The sequence below is a fragment of the Dromiciops gliroides genome, chromosome 2 (genome assembly GCF_019393635.1).
Source record: "Dromiciops gliroides isolate mDroGli1 chromosome 2, mDroGli1.pri, whole genome shotgun sequence".
In the NCBI taxonomy this organism is placed as follows: Eukaryota; Metazoa; Chordata; class Mammalia; order Microbiotheria; family Microbiotheriidae; genus Dromiciops; species Dromiciops gliroides.
Window position 1 is genome coordinate 48,769,445 of NC_057862.1, and position 14,826 is coordinate 48,784,270.

A 14,826-nucleotide genomic window follows, 5' to 3' on the forward strand; every position below is an offset into this window, starting at 1 on the left:
AAGTGACCAATGATTCCAAGACAATTCTTAGGCATTTATGATGAAAAAATGCTATCCACCTCCAAAGAAAGAACTGATGGAGCTTTAATGCAGATTGGAGCATCTTTTTTTTTAACTTTCTTCATTTTTCTTTGGTTTGTGCTTTCTTTCTTTCACAACATTGCTAACGTAGAAATATGTTTTGCATGAGTTCACATTATAATCTATATCAAATTGCTTGCCTTCTCTAGGAGGGGGGAAGGGAGGGAGAGAATTTGGAACTTGAAATTTTATAAAAGAATGCTAAAAATTATTTTTGCACATAATTGAAAAACAAAAAATTTTAAATTTTAAAATTAAAATTAAAACTTTATTCTGAGAAGGGAGCCACACTGCCAAAGGAAGCCATGACATATTAAAAATATTCAGAACCTCTCTACCTTATATTGTTCCTTGAGAGGAGGAACAATACTTAATTTTTCTTACTCACCTTTGTATTTTCCCATAACCCAGTACAGTGATTTGCATGTAGCAGTAGCTTTGTAAATGATGGTGGTCTTGTTATTCCACTTCCCTCTTCAAGGCAGCCACACTTGCCTTGGGTTCAATGTCACTGGACTCCAATCTAGACCCAGGGAAGCAAAGGGATGCCCTTCCCCTCAAATCCAATATCCCTCTCTGCCCCTGGACCTTGTACCAGTATCTACACCGGAGCTCTGTTTTCGGGGAGGAGCCAAGGGCTTACGTCCAAGTTCAGATCCTTTCAATTTGTTTGAAATGTTATCTGATCACCTGATGGGCCTTTCCCAGGGCCAGTTAAGGAGCAGGAGTTACATAAAAGGGGGTCTATGTTCACTTGCTGAGCTGAGGAGACTCCAAAGCAGCTTGTTCCAACTCCAGGCATCTCTAAGCACCCAGACAACACAGGTAAATTCCTTTAGCTTCCTCAAGCTCTGGGGACCCCTCACTTCTAGGACCCTCATTACAGCGGACACTGGGTTCTAGTAGTTAGATAAGGACCTGGGTATTTGTGTGTGTGTGTGTGTGTTTGTGAATACTGAGAATACTAAGACCTGGGTTTTTTACTTCTGACTGTGCCACTAATCCACTGTGTAACTGAGTAAATTGCTGCACCTGTCTGGGCCTGTTTCCTCTAGAAAATAAAAGGATTGGGGGCAGCTGGGTGGTGAGTGGATAAAGCATTGGCCCTGGATTCAGGAGGACCTGAGTTCAAATCCAGACTCAGACACTTGACACTTACTAGCTGTGTGACCCTGGGCAAGTCACTTAACCCTCATTGCCCCTCAAAAAAAAAGAAAAGAAAAGAAAGAAAGAAAAAGAAAATAAGAGGATTGGACTAGATCAGAGGTTCTTAACCTGGGAATTCATGCATCCATGGATAGAGATCAGAGGGTTGTGGACTTCCATGGTTGCTAATAATCATAATCATAATGATGATGATAAACCTTTGTTTTCACTAACTTTGAACATTTCCTTCATTTATTTAAGACCATTATTTGGAGAAGGAGCCCAAAGGTTTTGTCAGCCTGCCAAAGGGGTCTAGGAACCCAAAAGGCTAAGAACCTCAGGATTAACTGATTTTTGATGTCCCCTTTCAGGTCTAATGCATTTTGATTTATCTGTATCCATGAAATGGAAGGGAGGGGTGGCATTTGAAGACCTCTTCACTTGCCCATGAATCTGGGAAATCCCGGACTAAGTACAGGATTTAAAGCTGAGCCCCATTTGTCCCAGGGCCCTCCTGTCTGATATTAGCCCAGTCTTGAGCCCTTTCCTTTGGAGACAGGTGCTCTGAGCTGATGATATGGATCCTGGAGGAAATGTATCTTGTCCACCTGGTCCTTGGCTGTACTCAGGACTCAGTGCTCCCACACTTCCTGATCCTCATTCTCTCGATGCTGGAAAGGATTCACTATAATGCTTGAAACCAATCTCTCTTGTGAGATCCAGGGCATGGCTCTTTCCATAGTCTGTCCTGTGAGGGCTCTCCTAGATGGCCCCTATCCCTCATCTCGACTCCCCCCAAACTCACTGACTTCTTCCTTTTATTTCTATTTAGACAGTGAAGATGGTAGTGGGCCTGTTGGCTTCTGTCTCCATTTCAGAGCTTCTCTTGGCCTTCGTTATCTTCTGCCTGGTCTTCTGGATCATTGAGTCTTACCCACAGAGGGTCCCCAAGGGACTCAAAAGCCCACCTGGACCCTGGGCTTGGCCTCTGATTGGCAACATACTGACCCTGGGGAAGAATCCCCACTTGGCCCTGGCCCGACTGAGAGAGAAGTACGGGGACGTGATGCAGATTCATATCGGCTCCACCCCTGTGCTGGTGCTGAGTGGCCTGGAAACCATTCGGCAGGCCCTGGTGAGGCAGGGGGAGGACTTCAAGGGCCGACCCGACCTCTACAGCTTCACCCTTGTTGCAGATGGCAATAGCATGAGCTTCAACCCTGACTCGGGGGAGGTCTGGGCAGCGCGAAGGAAGCTGGCCCAGAGTGCTCTCAACACCTTCTCTGTGTCTTCCTCCCCATCCTCTTCCTCCTGCTACCTGGAGGAGCACGTGAAGAAGGAAGCCGAGTCTCTGATCCAGAAATTCCAGGAGTTGATGGATGGGGTAGGATGCTTTGACCCCTACAATCATGTGGTGGTATCTGTGGCCAATGTCATAGGCGCTATGTGTTTCGGCCAGTGCTCTGCCCAAGAGAACCAAGAACTGATGAGTCTCATTAGCAAGAGTCATGAGTTTGTTGAGAGTGCCACCTCAGGTAACTCAGTTGATTTCATCCCCATCCTCCGATACTTCCCAAACCCAAGGCTGCAGAGGTTCAAGGACTTCAACCAGAGGTTCTTAAAATTCATGCGGAAAACTGTCCAGGAGCATTACAGGGACTTTGATCAGGTAAATGGTAATAATGAGATAGGGTCCCTCACCCTCCCTGGAGGCTCTCAGAGTCTAGGCCTTCTCCCCTTTAGCCTAGGTGGCACAGTGGGTGTGAGCATTGGACTTGGAGTCAGGAAGACCTGAGTTGAAATCTGGCTTTGGAGACTACCTGGCTGTGCAAATGGGAAAATGGGAATAATAATAGTACTGACCTCCTCTGTTATTGTGAGGATTGAATGATATAACATCCATAAAGCACTCTGCAAACCTAAAAGGTCTATAGGGATGCTTGTTGTTGTTGTTAGTCTTCACTGGTGATTTCTTCTTTCCAAGTGAAGAACAACTGACCTTTTTTTTTTTTTTTTGGAGGAGAAATGGGGTTTAAGTGACTTGCCCGAGGTCACACAGCTAGTGAGTGCAACTGACCATTATTGAGTTTACACATGTGCTCTTTCTTAATTAACCTTCACAACCCCGTGACATAGAGATAATTATGTCTCTTTTACAAGAGAGTAAGCTGAGGTGCAAAGAATCCAGGTGACTTGCCCTTGGTGATGCAAATAGAGAGGAGGAGAGTTCAAATCCCAATCCAAGCCCAAATCCAAAGATCTTCCTCTTACATTCTAGACATCTCTATTAGCATGGGGACAGAAGCAAAGCTCTGAGATAAGGAAGGGGAAGATGCCAGATGGTCTTGAAAAAGCCTTGGGATGGGAGTCAAGAGTCATAGAATCATAAACTCACAGAAGTTACTTAACACCCTACCAGTTTGTTGTGGTGCTGGTGGCTGTCTTCTCACATGACTGTTCCTTTATTTCTTTTCTTTCCTTTTTTGAAAATTTTTTATTTTATTTGTGATATATAATTATATTTTATACATCTATCAAACAGATATAATATACACAGACACATAAATGACATATATAATGTAAATTTTCTACATTATTACATTTAGATATACTTAGATATATTCCTTAAATAACTGTTTTATAAATAACAAATACATGTCAATTTATATAAATAACTTATGACAAATTTGTTTAAATATAATTACTATATAAATAATACCTAAATAACTCAGAAATTCATAATCTATGTGTGTGTGTATATATAAATACATATATACCTTCTGTACTCTTCTCAGCACACCGCTCCCCCACCTTTCCAAAGTAAACATTTTTATTTATGTTTTTCTATTCCAATCCCTATCCCTCCCTTGCCCTCTCCCCTCCCCCCTCCCCAAGGCAGTAAATAATCAGATATGGGTTATACATATATGATCATGGAAAATATCACCATATTTGTCATTTATGAAAGAATGTGAAAAATCGCATTCCCCAATCTGTTTCATCAATATCAGTTCATTCCCTGGAGGTGGATAGTATGTTTCATCAATATTACTTTGGGATTGACTTTTGGATCATTGCATTGCTGATAATAGTCAAGTCATTCACAGTTCTTCCTCAAACAATATTGCTGTCTCTGTGTAGAGTATTCTCTTGGCTCTGCTCACTTCCCAAAACATCATTTCATACATGTCCTTCCAAGCTTTTTTGAAGCTCTTATTTTTTCAAATAATTTATATAGTATTGGCATTAATTGTTCTTTAAAAGATTGGTAAAAATTCACTTGTGAATACATCTGGTCCTAGAGATTTTTCAACTCATTCATACATGTTAAGCATTGATATGACTTCATTGTCCATGGTACCACTCAACAAAATATAGTTTCTCTACCCATCTCCCCCAACTAGATCTATTTTTGCCTCTGTTCTGTCTGAAATCATAATTGCTACCCCTGCTTTCCTTGCTCCAGCCAAATCATAGTAGATCCTGCTCCAACTCTCTACATTCACCCCGCATGTATCACTCAGCCTCAAATGCGTTCACATTTATAATTATGATGACTAACTGTCTATATCTCTCCATGCTATTTTGCATCTGCTCATCCTTCCTATTCTGACCCCCTACCCTCTCCTTTACAATAACTGCCTTACCTATGATCACCACCTTCCCCAAAATCCCTCCCCCATATCAGTCTCCCCTCCCCTCTCCATTATCACCGTCCCTATCTGAACTTCCCTTTAGGGTAAGATAGATTTTTTTGTGTGTGTGAATAGATTTTTTTTTCCAAAATGTATGTAAAAACAAAATTTTAACATCAATTAAAAAAAAACCTTTGTGTTCCAACTTCTCTTCCCCCCTCCTTTCCCACCCCCCCCCACAAGAACTCAAGCAATTTAAAATAAGTTATACATGAGTAGTCATGGAAAAAATCCCATATTAGCTAGTTGTGAGAGAAAACAGATTTCTATATCAAACTGAGTGTATTCGTTGTTTCCTCTTTGTGCCAACTTTGAGGAGAGTAAGGTTTAATCTTTGCCCATGTCCCCTATCTTCCCCTCCATTATGAAACTGATTTCAATTAGTTTCTATAAAGTGAAAATCTGCCTTCTCTCCTTCCCACCTCCCTCTTCTCATAAAGAAAGAAAAACAGAGCCCTAGTTACAAACACTCATAGTTAAGCAAAGCAAATTCCCATATTGGCTCTGCCCAGGGTAAAAAAAAAGAATGTTTGTCATTCTATACTCTAAGTCCATCAGTTCCCTGTCAGAGATGGGTAGCATGTTTTATCCCAAGTCCTCTGGAATGAAAGGGTATTTTGAAATCATTTAGTCCAAACCTCGTTTTTATGGAAGGGGAAACAGGCTTAGGGTAAAGGAAGGGACTTACCCAAGGTCACACAGCTAGTTAGTATCCTGGTCCAGTGCTCTTTTTGAGAAATCTATTTATTTTCGACATTCTTTTCATTTAAAATTTTGAGTTCCAAATTGTCTCCCTCCCTCCCACCACTTCCCCCACCTACTGAGAAAGCAAGCAATATGATATCAATTACACATGTGAAATAATGTAAAACATATTTCTAAGAAAGCAAGAAAAATAAAGTGAGAAAATTATACTTCAATTTGCATGAAGAGTTCATCAGTTCTTTCTCTGGAGGTGGATAGCATTTTTCATTATGAGCCATTTTACTGATCAGAGTAGCCACCTTTTTCACAGCTGATCATGATTACAACATTGCTGTTACGGTGCACAATGATTTTCCAGTTCTTCTAATTTCACTTTTTTGCATTAATTCATATAGATCTTGAAACCACTGCCTCATCATTTTTTTTTGTTTTGTTGTTGTTGTTGTTGTTGTTTTGTTTTGTTTTTTGTTTTTTGCAGGGCAATGAGGGTTAAGTGACTTGACCAGGGTCACACAGCTAGTAAGTGTCAAGTGTCTGAGGCCGGATTTGAACTCAGGTACTCCTGAATCCAGGGCCGGTGCTTTACCACTGCACTATCTAGCTGCTCCCCCTCATCATTTCTTAGAGCACAATAGTATTCCATCACAATCATATGCCACAACTTGTTCAGCCATTCCTCAATTGATGAACATCAACTTGATTTCTCATTCTTTGACACTACAAAAAGTTGCTATAAATATTTCTGCACGTATAGGCCCTTTCCCTTTTTCTTTTATCTCTTTGGGTTACAGCCATCATACATGCATAGTTTTATAGCCCTTTGGGCATAGTTCTAAATTGTTTTCCAGATTAGTTGGACCCGTTTGCAACTCTACCAACAGTTCATTAAGGTATCTCTTTTTTCCTCCTTCCCTCCAGCATTTGTCATTTTTGATAGATTTGAGGTTGTACCTCAGCAAAATCTATATTTCTCTAATCAATAGTGATTTAGGGCATTATCAAAAGACTATAAATAGCTTTGATTTCTTCTTCTGAAAACTGTCTGTTTATATCCTTTGACCATTTATCAATTGGGGAATGGCTCTTATAAATCTGACACTTCTATACTCAGTATATATTTGAGAAATGAGATCTTTATAAGAGAAATGACTGTTAAAATTTTTGATATTACTTCATTGCCTTTAACCAAAATGTAGTTTCCCTAATTATTGCTTTTAATTGGTCATTTTTTACCTTTGTTTTGTCTAAGATCATGATTGCTACCCCTGTCTTTTTTTACTTCAGTTGAAATTTCTGCTACAGCCCTTTATTTTAACTCTTTGTGTGTCTTTCTGTTTCAAGTGTGTCTCTTGTAAACAATATATTGTTGGATTCTGGTTTCTAATCTATTCTGCTAATTATTTCTGTTTTATGGGTAAGCTCATCCCATTCACATTCACAGTTATGATTAAATCATAAAATCATCCCATTTTCTTCTTTTTCCCCTCCTCCTATCCTTCCTCAGGAATCTATTTTGCTTCTAACCACTGTTTCCCTTAATCTGCCCTCCTTTTTATAATTCCTCCATTCTCTTACCCCTTTCCCCTCCTATTTCCCTACTAAGTGATATTTCTATATTCTTCCCTCCTTGAACCAATTCTGATGAGAGTGAGATTCAAGCATTGCCTGCCACCTCCCTCCCATTTCCCCCTCCATTGTAAAAATTCTTTCTTGAAATGCTCTTTTATTTGAGAAAAATTTCCCCGTTCTACTCTTCCTTCCCCCTTTCCCAGTACATCCCTATTTCTCCCCCTTTCATTTTTTTGGAGATCATTCCAACATAATCAACTCATATCCATGCTCTCTGTCTGTCAACTCCTTTTCACTGCCCTAATAATGATAAAGTTCTTAGAAGTTACACAAATCATCATCCCATATAGTAATGTCAACAGTTTAACTTTATTGAGTACCTTATGATTCCTCTTTCATAAAAATCTTCTAGTTCTCTTTTCACAGTACCCTGCTGTCTCTTCCACTGACAAGCTCTGTGACCTGGAGTAGCTCACATCTCATCTCTGGGCCTCAGTTTCTTTATCTATAAAATGAAGTTACTAACTCTTGCCCTATCTATCTTTTTTTTTTCTTTTTTCTTTTTGCAGGGAAATAGGGGTTAAGTGACTTGTCCAGGGTCACACAGCAAGTAAGTGTCTGAGGCCAGATTTAAACTCAGGTACTCCTGAATCCAGGGCCGGTGCTTTATCCACTGTGCCACCTAGCTGCCCCCTTACCCTATCTATCTTGCAGGAGAGTTTTGAGAATTAAATGAGATGAGGAAGATGAAAGTGCTTTGAAGAAGCATATACTCTGTGTCCATAACAGGCATGATTGTGAGTGGTCATTGTTTACCTGCTGAAACACTATATCCAAAAGGCTAATTGTCTTCTTTGGGAGGTAGAGGAGAAAATCAGTGCTAGTTTTCATCCATGTTCCCAACAACCTTTTCTTGGCCCTGAAACAGAATCCTTGTAGAATAACAAAACTAAGGTACATTCCAGAAAGAAATGCCACTGGACTTCCAGACCACACAAATGGTTCCTTCACCTGGCTCAGGTGTGAGCTACCCTGTGACCCCCTCCATGAATGGGCCTGTCCTTCAGGACTGCCTCCTGTAGGATGCATTACTAGTATGACTCAGGGTTCCCAAAACTGCCTCCAGCTCCAGAATCCCCAGGAGAGACAAATGGTGGCCGCCAACCTCAGGCTTCCTGGATGCGAAAGTGATTATAATATGGCTTCTGTACCTGTCCTTTCTTTCAGAATAATATTCGAGACATCACTGATGCTCTGTTCAAACATAGCCAGGACAAGGCTCAGCGGAACATCAGCATCAATGTACCAGAGGCGATGATCACCAATCTCGTCAATGACATCTTTGGAGCTGGTAGGAGCCAGCTTTTCCTCACCTATTACCCAATGTCCCTGTCTAGGATCACAGCATTTTCATAGTGTGGTACCCCAACTTGCGTGTATGTCTCTTAGGCAAGATTGCACCAGATTTACAGGATTCTGTGTCCCATATCCACTCAAAAACCCTAGTTTATAAGCCCCAATGAAGTGTTTGCTTTAAAAAGATTATTTTAAAATGCATTTATCATCTATCTCTCTTAATAACCCTCACTGAACAGTAACAACAACAAAAACCTGAAAAACTAAACCCTCATCATAAAAATGCACAGTCCAGCAAAACAAATGGCTCCATTGGTCATGCCTGGAAATACATTTCTCTCTCTGCATTGTAAGTTCATCATGTCTCTGTCAGAAATTGAACCTTTGGGACTTAGAGTTTTTCATGGCATTGATGAGAATTCTAAAATTTTTCAGTTTTTTTTCTCTTACAATGTTGTTGCCATTTTGTAAATTGTTCTCCTGGTTCTGTCCATTTCAATCTGTTATCCGTTAATAGAAGTCTTCTCAATTTTTTCTGAAACTGACCATTTTGTCATTTCTCATGACACAACCATATCCCATTACATTAATATGCTATAATTTGTTTAGCTATTCTCTAATAGGAAGACAGACCCTTAGTTTCCAATTTTTGGAACACTACAAAAAGAGATGCTATAAATATTTTTGCACTTAACATTCTTTTTTCCCCTTTGATCTCATTAGGGCATAGGCTTACTAGTGGTATAGCTAAGTCAAAGGGGATATACAGTTTAGTAACTTTGGGGGCATAACTCCAATTCTTTCCAGAATGGCTGAACCATGTCACAGCTCCACTAAGTCCTGATGTACCTGTTTTTTCATGGTCCCTCCAAATTTGTCACTTTCTATTTTTGTCATCTTTGCCAGTTTAATGGGTAAAAGGTGAAGTCTCAATGATCCTTTAATTTGCATGTCTCTCATTATTACTGAACTCCCATAACACACTAAAATTCTAGGGACTGATGGTGCTCACCAAGATCTGAGCCTCATTGAAGGGACAGAATCATGAAACAGGCAGTTTGTTCCCTGGAGGCTTCCCAGGAGGACAGAAGAAGCCCTAAGACCACATGCTTTAAGCATGGATCTTCCTCACTTCATTCTCTGACCATTCCCTCCCTGCTGATGTGCTCTGTCCAGGCTTTGACACGGTTACCACGGCCATTTCCTGGAGCCTCATGTACCTTGTGACAAAACCTGAGGTCCAGAAGAAGATCCAGGAGGAGCTGGGTGAGTGAGTAAGATACTGGATAGTATACACAGCGCCCTAAAGCTGGCATCTCCTGTTGTTGTCCCAACCAGCCTGGGAGTACTGTGCTTAGTGTGCTTAGATAAGGAAATAGCTTTGTGGAGGTCAAGTCAACAAGCACTTGAGTGTCTATTATGTGTCAGGCACCATGCTATGCACTGGGAGAGCCACAGTGTATCCACAATGAAAGGCAAAACAGTCCCTGCCTGGCCTCAAGAAGCTGCCATTCTAAGGGGGAAGACAACTGCATAAAAACAAGGGATAGATAGATAAGAGAGAGAGAGGGAGGGAGGAGAGAGGGGGAGAGAGAGAGAGGAAGAAGGAGAGGGGGAGGGGGAAGGGGAGGGAGAGGGAGAGAGAAAGAGAGAGGAAGAGGGGGAGAGGGAAGGGGAGGGAGAGGGAGAGAGAGAGGAAGAGGGAGAAGGGGAGGGGGAAGGGGAGGGAGAAGGAGAGAGAAAGAAAGGAAGAGGAAGAGGGAGAAGGGGAGGGGAGGGGAAAGGGGAAGGGAAGGGAGAGGGAGAGGGAGAGGGAGAGGGAGAGAGGGAAGGAGAAAGGGAGAGAGAAAGAGAGAAGGGAGAGGCAGGTCCATTTGACCGCTGAGGGGAGGAAGGACCAGAACAGAGGCAGGGAGACCACCCAGCAAGCTATTGTCTTAGCATGTGGAGATGAGGCTAAGTGACTTGTTTAGAGTCGGGCAGCAAGGGTCAAAGGTAAACACTGAACCTGGGTCTCTCTAGACTCCGAGCGTAAGATGTATTTTCCCATAACCCACCACTTCTCAGGGTACAGACTCTTCGTGACTCACTAAAGGAGAGGGATGGGGAAGAGCAGGGCAGCTTCCTGCTCCCTCTGACTCTCCTCCCTTCTGTAGACACTGTGATTGGAAGAGAGAGAAGCCCCCTCCTCGCAGACAGGACTCAGCTGCCTTACATGGAGGCCTTTATCCTGGAGATCTTCAGGCATACCTCCTTTGTCCCGTTTACCATCCCCCACAGGTAAATCTCTCTTTCGTCCACCCACCTCCTCCCACCCTGTCTCCTCCACCTTCTGATTCAAGTCCTGACCAAGATTTTCAAGTTCTTCTCATCTATGTCCTCCCTGCCACCTCCCTAGACTAGCATAGACTTCCCCACCTTCATTCACCCCCTTCCATCCTTCATACCCAGCATGCAGGCTGTCATCTCCACTGCCTCCCCACCTACGAATGAGGTTCTGTCCCCTGTGACCATGCTACGTTTGACAGGGCACTGTGGTCCTTATCTGGTTGGATTCCAGGCCTCCGCCTGAACCTCCTGGACATCCCCAAGCCTGACTTGGTGTGCACACCTCCCCACCCCCTTTCCACCCTTTTCCTTCATGTGTTTTCTTCCCTCCCCCATTAGAATGGAAACTCCTTGAGGTCAGGGTCAAGGTTGCATACTTGTATTTGTATCCCTAGTGCTTAGCACAGTGGCATAGAGTGAACTCTTAATAAATGCTTGTTGACTTGACTTGACTATCTAGCTATCTACCTGCTAGAATAAATAAAGGTCAAAACAAAGGTCACCCTTTTCAGGAAAGTTAGCAGTGACCTTCCCACGAAGATCTCCCTTAGTCAGTCAAGCAATGAACATTTTAAAGTGTTTACTCCACACCCTACCCTATACCTTAAGCACTGGGGATACAGAGGCAAAAATACTCCTTGCCCTCAGGAAGCTTATATTCTAATAGAGGAGATGACATGGAAATAACTGGATAAATATAAGATATATACAGAGTAATGGAAGGGAATCTGAAAGGGGGAGGCATTAGCAGCTTTGTTTTGTAATTCTGGCATACAATATAATATGAATTGTAACTGCCTTTTGTTTTGGTTGTGTTGTTGTTGAGGTGTTTCAGTTGTGTTGGACTCTCTGTAACTCCATTTTGGGGTTTTCTTGGCAAAGGTACTGGAGTGAATTGCCATTTCCTTCTCCAACTCATTTTACAGATGAGGAAAAGGAGGCAAATAGGGTTAAATGACTTACTCAGGTTCATAGCTAGTAAGTGTCTGGACTGTTATCTCATTTCTTTGTTAGACTATATGCCCTGCAGGGAAGGGACCATGTATTTTCTAAACTCTATATCTTCTCTAGTGCCTAGGCCAGTGTTCTGTATCCAGAGATGCAGAGAAGTGCCTAAGCCAGTGTTCTGCATCCAGAGATCCGGAGAAGGTTTAGCTTCTCTGGCCCAACAGTCCACAATCTTGTCCCCACTGACCTCTATAGCCTTGCCCCTCACCCCCCACTATTCCCTTAGTGATCCTCTAGTTGCTGCCATGGAGGCCTCTTCACTGTCCCCCCACCACACAAAGCTACAATCCTGCCTATTCCCCTGCCTTCCTTCCACTGCTCCGTCTGCTTAGGACATTTTTTTCCATCTTTTTCTATAAGGATTCACACTCTCCACTTGGCCCAAAGAATCTTTCCCTGACTCCTCCAGGCCTTGATGATGTCTTCCTGCCACTATCCTGACCTTGCAGCCTTGCCTTGCAGTCCCAACCAGGCAGTCTAGTCACTGTCCGCCCCCTACCATTGATTGTTCTCTTGATAGCCTCTGTGTGTGTGTGTGTGTGTGTGTGAGTGAGAGAGAGAGAGAGAGAGAGAGAGAGAGAGAGAGAGAGAGAAGAGGAAGAGAAAGAGACATACACAGAGAGGAAAGAGATAGAGACAGAGATAGAGAAGAGAGGGGGAAGAGAGGGAGAGAGGAAGAGAGACAGAGACAAAGAGATGGGGGTGGGGGTGGAGAGAGCCTTTTCTCCCCAACCAGATGAAGTGCTCCCTGGGGGGAAAGATAGGCTTTTCTCCTGTCTACCATGAAATGTGGCCAAGCAGGTCCGAGTGCACAGTAGTCACTGAAAAGCTACTTGCTGAAGTCCAGGATACGACTAGAGGAGGAGGGAGGAGAGAAAGCTAATGTCAGCACCCTCCCTTTTCACTACAGATGCTGGGGAACGGTGGCAGACAAAGGACTAAGGGAAGGGTAGAGGAAGGAGGCATGCCCCAGTCCATACCTGCCCCACCGTCTTCTTGTCTAATGGAGGTCTCTTGTCCCTTTTAGCACAACGAGAGCCACGACCCTGAACAACTTCTACATCCCCAAGGGCACCTGCGTTTTTGTGAACCAGTGGCAGGTTAACCATGACCAGTGAGTCTTCCCTGGGACCTGGTGGGGTCTGGGCAAGGAGGCTTTTGTTTGTCTATGTCCATCAGCCAAGTGCAAGGGTGAGTAGCTGAGGGACCTGCTTGAAGCAGCCCTTCCTAGTTTCTGTCCACCATGTAGGAAATTTGGGGTCTGCTTTTGACCATGTGGAAGGTACAGCTGTTTAGAGCCAACTGTCCTGGCCTTGGAAGGCTGGACCTTGGGGCTCAGGCTACTGGGCTGGCCTCCTGGGGAAATTGAAAAGGTCTCCAGAGCAGGGTGCCTACTCATATGCCACATACCCCATTGCCCAGCCCTCATTCTGGATCTGGGGCTCTGACAGCTGTTTGGAGACCCTGCCCTATCTCCTCAAATCCTGTTCCTCCTCCTGTGACAGGAAACTATGGGGGGACCCGTTCATGTTCCGGCCAGAGCGATTTCTCAGTGCAGATGGAACCATCAACAAGGCCCTGAGTGAGAAGGTGATTTTATTTGGACTGGGGAAGAGGCGATGCATTGGGGAGATACTTGCCCGGTGGGAAATCTTCCTCTTCCTGGCCATCCTGCTGCATCAGATGGAGTTCAGCGTCCCCTCTGGAGTGGAGCTGGATTTGACCCCTACCTTTGGGTTGACCATGAAGCATGCCCGCTGTGAGCACTTCCAGGCTAAGCTACGCTCCTCCTGGAATGGCTGAGGCTCCCATTGGTCAGGGCTGGGGTATAGGCTCCTTCCTCCTCTACTTCCACTTACTCTCAGTCCATACTTATTGGGGTTAGGCCAAGAAGTCATGTCCCTGGCAGGTGTGTGTGTGTGTGTGTGTGTGTGTGTGTGTGTGTGTGTGTGTGTGTGTGTGTACATAAATATATACATATATATACACACACACACATATATACATATATATTCTCTAGCTCATTTTCATTTCTTCTATGATTCAAACATATTAATTGCTGAAAGGAAAGGAGGGAGCATGTTTTTCTATATCATACCTGACAAGGAGTTACCACAATTTTGCCAGAAGTTCTCTAATTTGGCTACAGGATCACATTGTTGAACTATGTTAAGCTTGTATCTCACTAAGACCCTCCCCCGCCCCAAGACTGCATGCAAGTTACTTTCTTGCCATGCCTCCCTAGCCTTGTACTTGGAAAGCTGGTTTTGAATCCAAGTGTAAGACTTAATATTCACCTCTATTAAACTCTTCTTATTCGGTTTACCCTGATGTTCTTGTCCATCATCACTTGTGTTAGCTACTCCTTCCCAACTTTGTGCATCTGCAAATTTGACAAGCTTTTATCCAAGTTACCTAGATAAATGTTAAATAACACAAGGCCATGCATAGAACTGTGCTACACTCTGCTGAAGATCTCCTTCCAAGATGCCATGGAACCATTAATGTCTGTTCTTTGGATCCAGTCAAATCCACCTAATTATACTATCATCTAGCTAGGGTTGAGCTGGTAAAAAAATATTTTGTTTAATTTTATTTATGGAATAAAACGAACATTTCCGTAACAGTACTGTAAAAACGAAAGATTGTACATGAAACTGCAAATCCACTCTGCACAACTTGCTATTCCTTTCAAATATACAACAAAATTATCATGTAAATGTCTTTTCCCCCTTTTTTTTCTTTCCTCCCCATCCCCTGCCCTAGAGATGTCTACCATTAGATATAAAAAATTATTCTATACATCTATTTATCAATTCTTTCTCTGGATGCAGATAGTATTTTTCTTCATATCTGGTTTAACAACCAGATTGGGGGGGGGGAGGGATGAGATAAACTTCTAAGTTTAATCTGCATCATTACCATTCTCTCCATTTCT

General features: G+C 43.0%; 1 protein-coding gene across 2 annotated transcripts; it reads left to right on the forward strand.

Annotated features, from left to right (window-relative positions):
- The first annotated feature begins 780 nt into the window (after positions 1–780).
- Positions 781–14,219, forward strand: LOC122739879 (cytochrome P450 1A2). 2 transcript variants are annotated; one of them, XM_043981590.1, is made up of 7 exons: positions 781–906; positions 2,060–2,896; positions 8,424–8,547; positions 9,729–9,818; positions 10,709–10,832; positions 12,916–13,002; positions 13,394–14,219. In XM_043981590.1, exons 2-7 carry the CDS (start codon positions 2,069–2,071, stop codon positions 13,689–13,691), a joined length of 1,551 nt encoding a protein of 516 aa, XP_043837525.1. In that variant the 5' UTR covers positions 781–906; positions 2,060–2,068; the 3' UTR covers positions 13,692–14,219. The 2 variants fall into 2 exon arrangements, with proteins under 2 accessions (XP_043837525.1, XP_043837526.1); XM_043981591.1 differs by having other exon boundaries at positions 2,060–2,611.
- Positions 14,220–14,826: the final 607 nt, after the last annotated feature.

Bases quoted from the DNA above. Each gene is read 5' to 3' on its own strand.
- LOC122739879 (XM_043981590.1), top strand. From the start codon at position 2,069: ATGGTAGTGGGCCTGTTGGCTTCTGTCTCCATTTCAGAGCTTCTCTTG. The intron at 2,897-8,423 runs GTAAATGGTAAT...CCTTTCTTTCAG, and splicing joins ATTACAGGGACTTTGATCAG to AATAATATTCGAGACATCAC. The intron at 9,819-10,708 runs GTGAGTGAGTAA...TCCCTTCTGTAG, and splicing joins GAAGATCCAGGAGGAGCTGG to ACACTGTGATTGGAAGAGAG.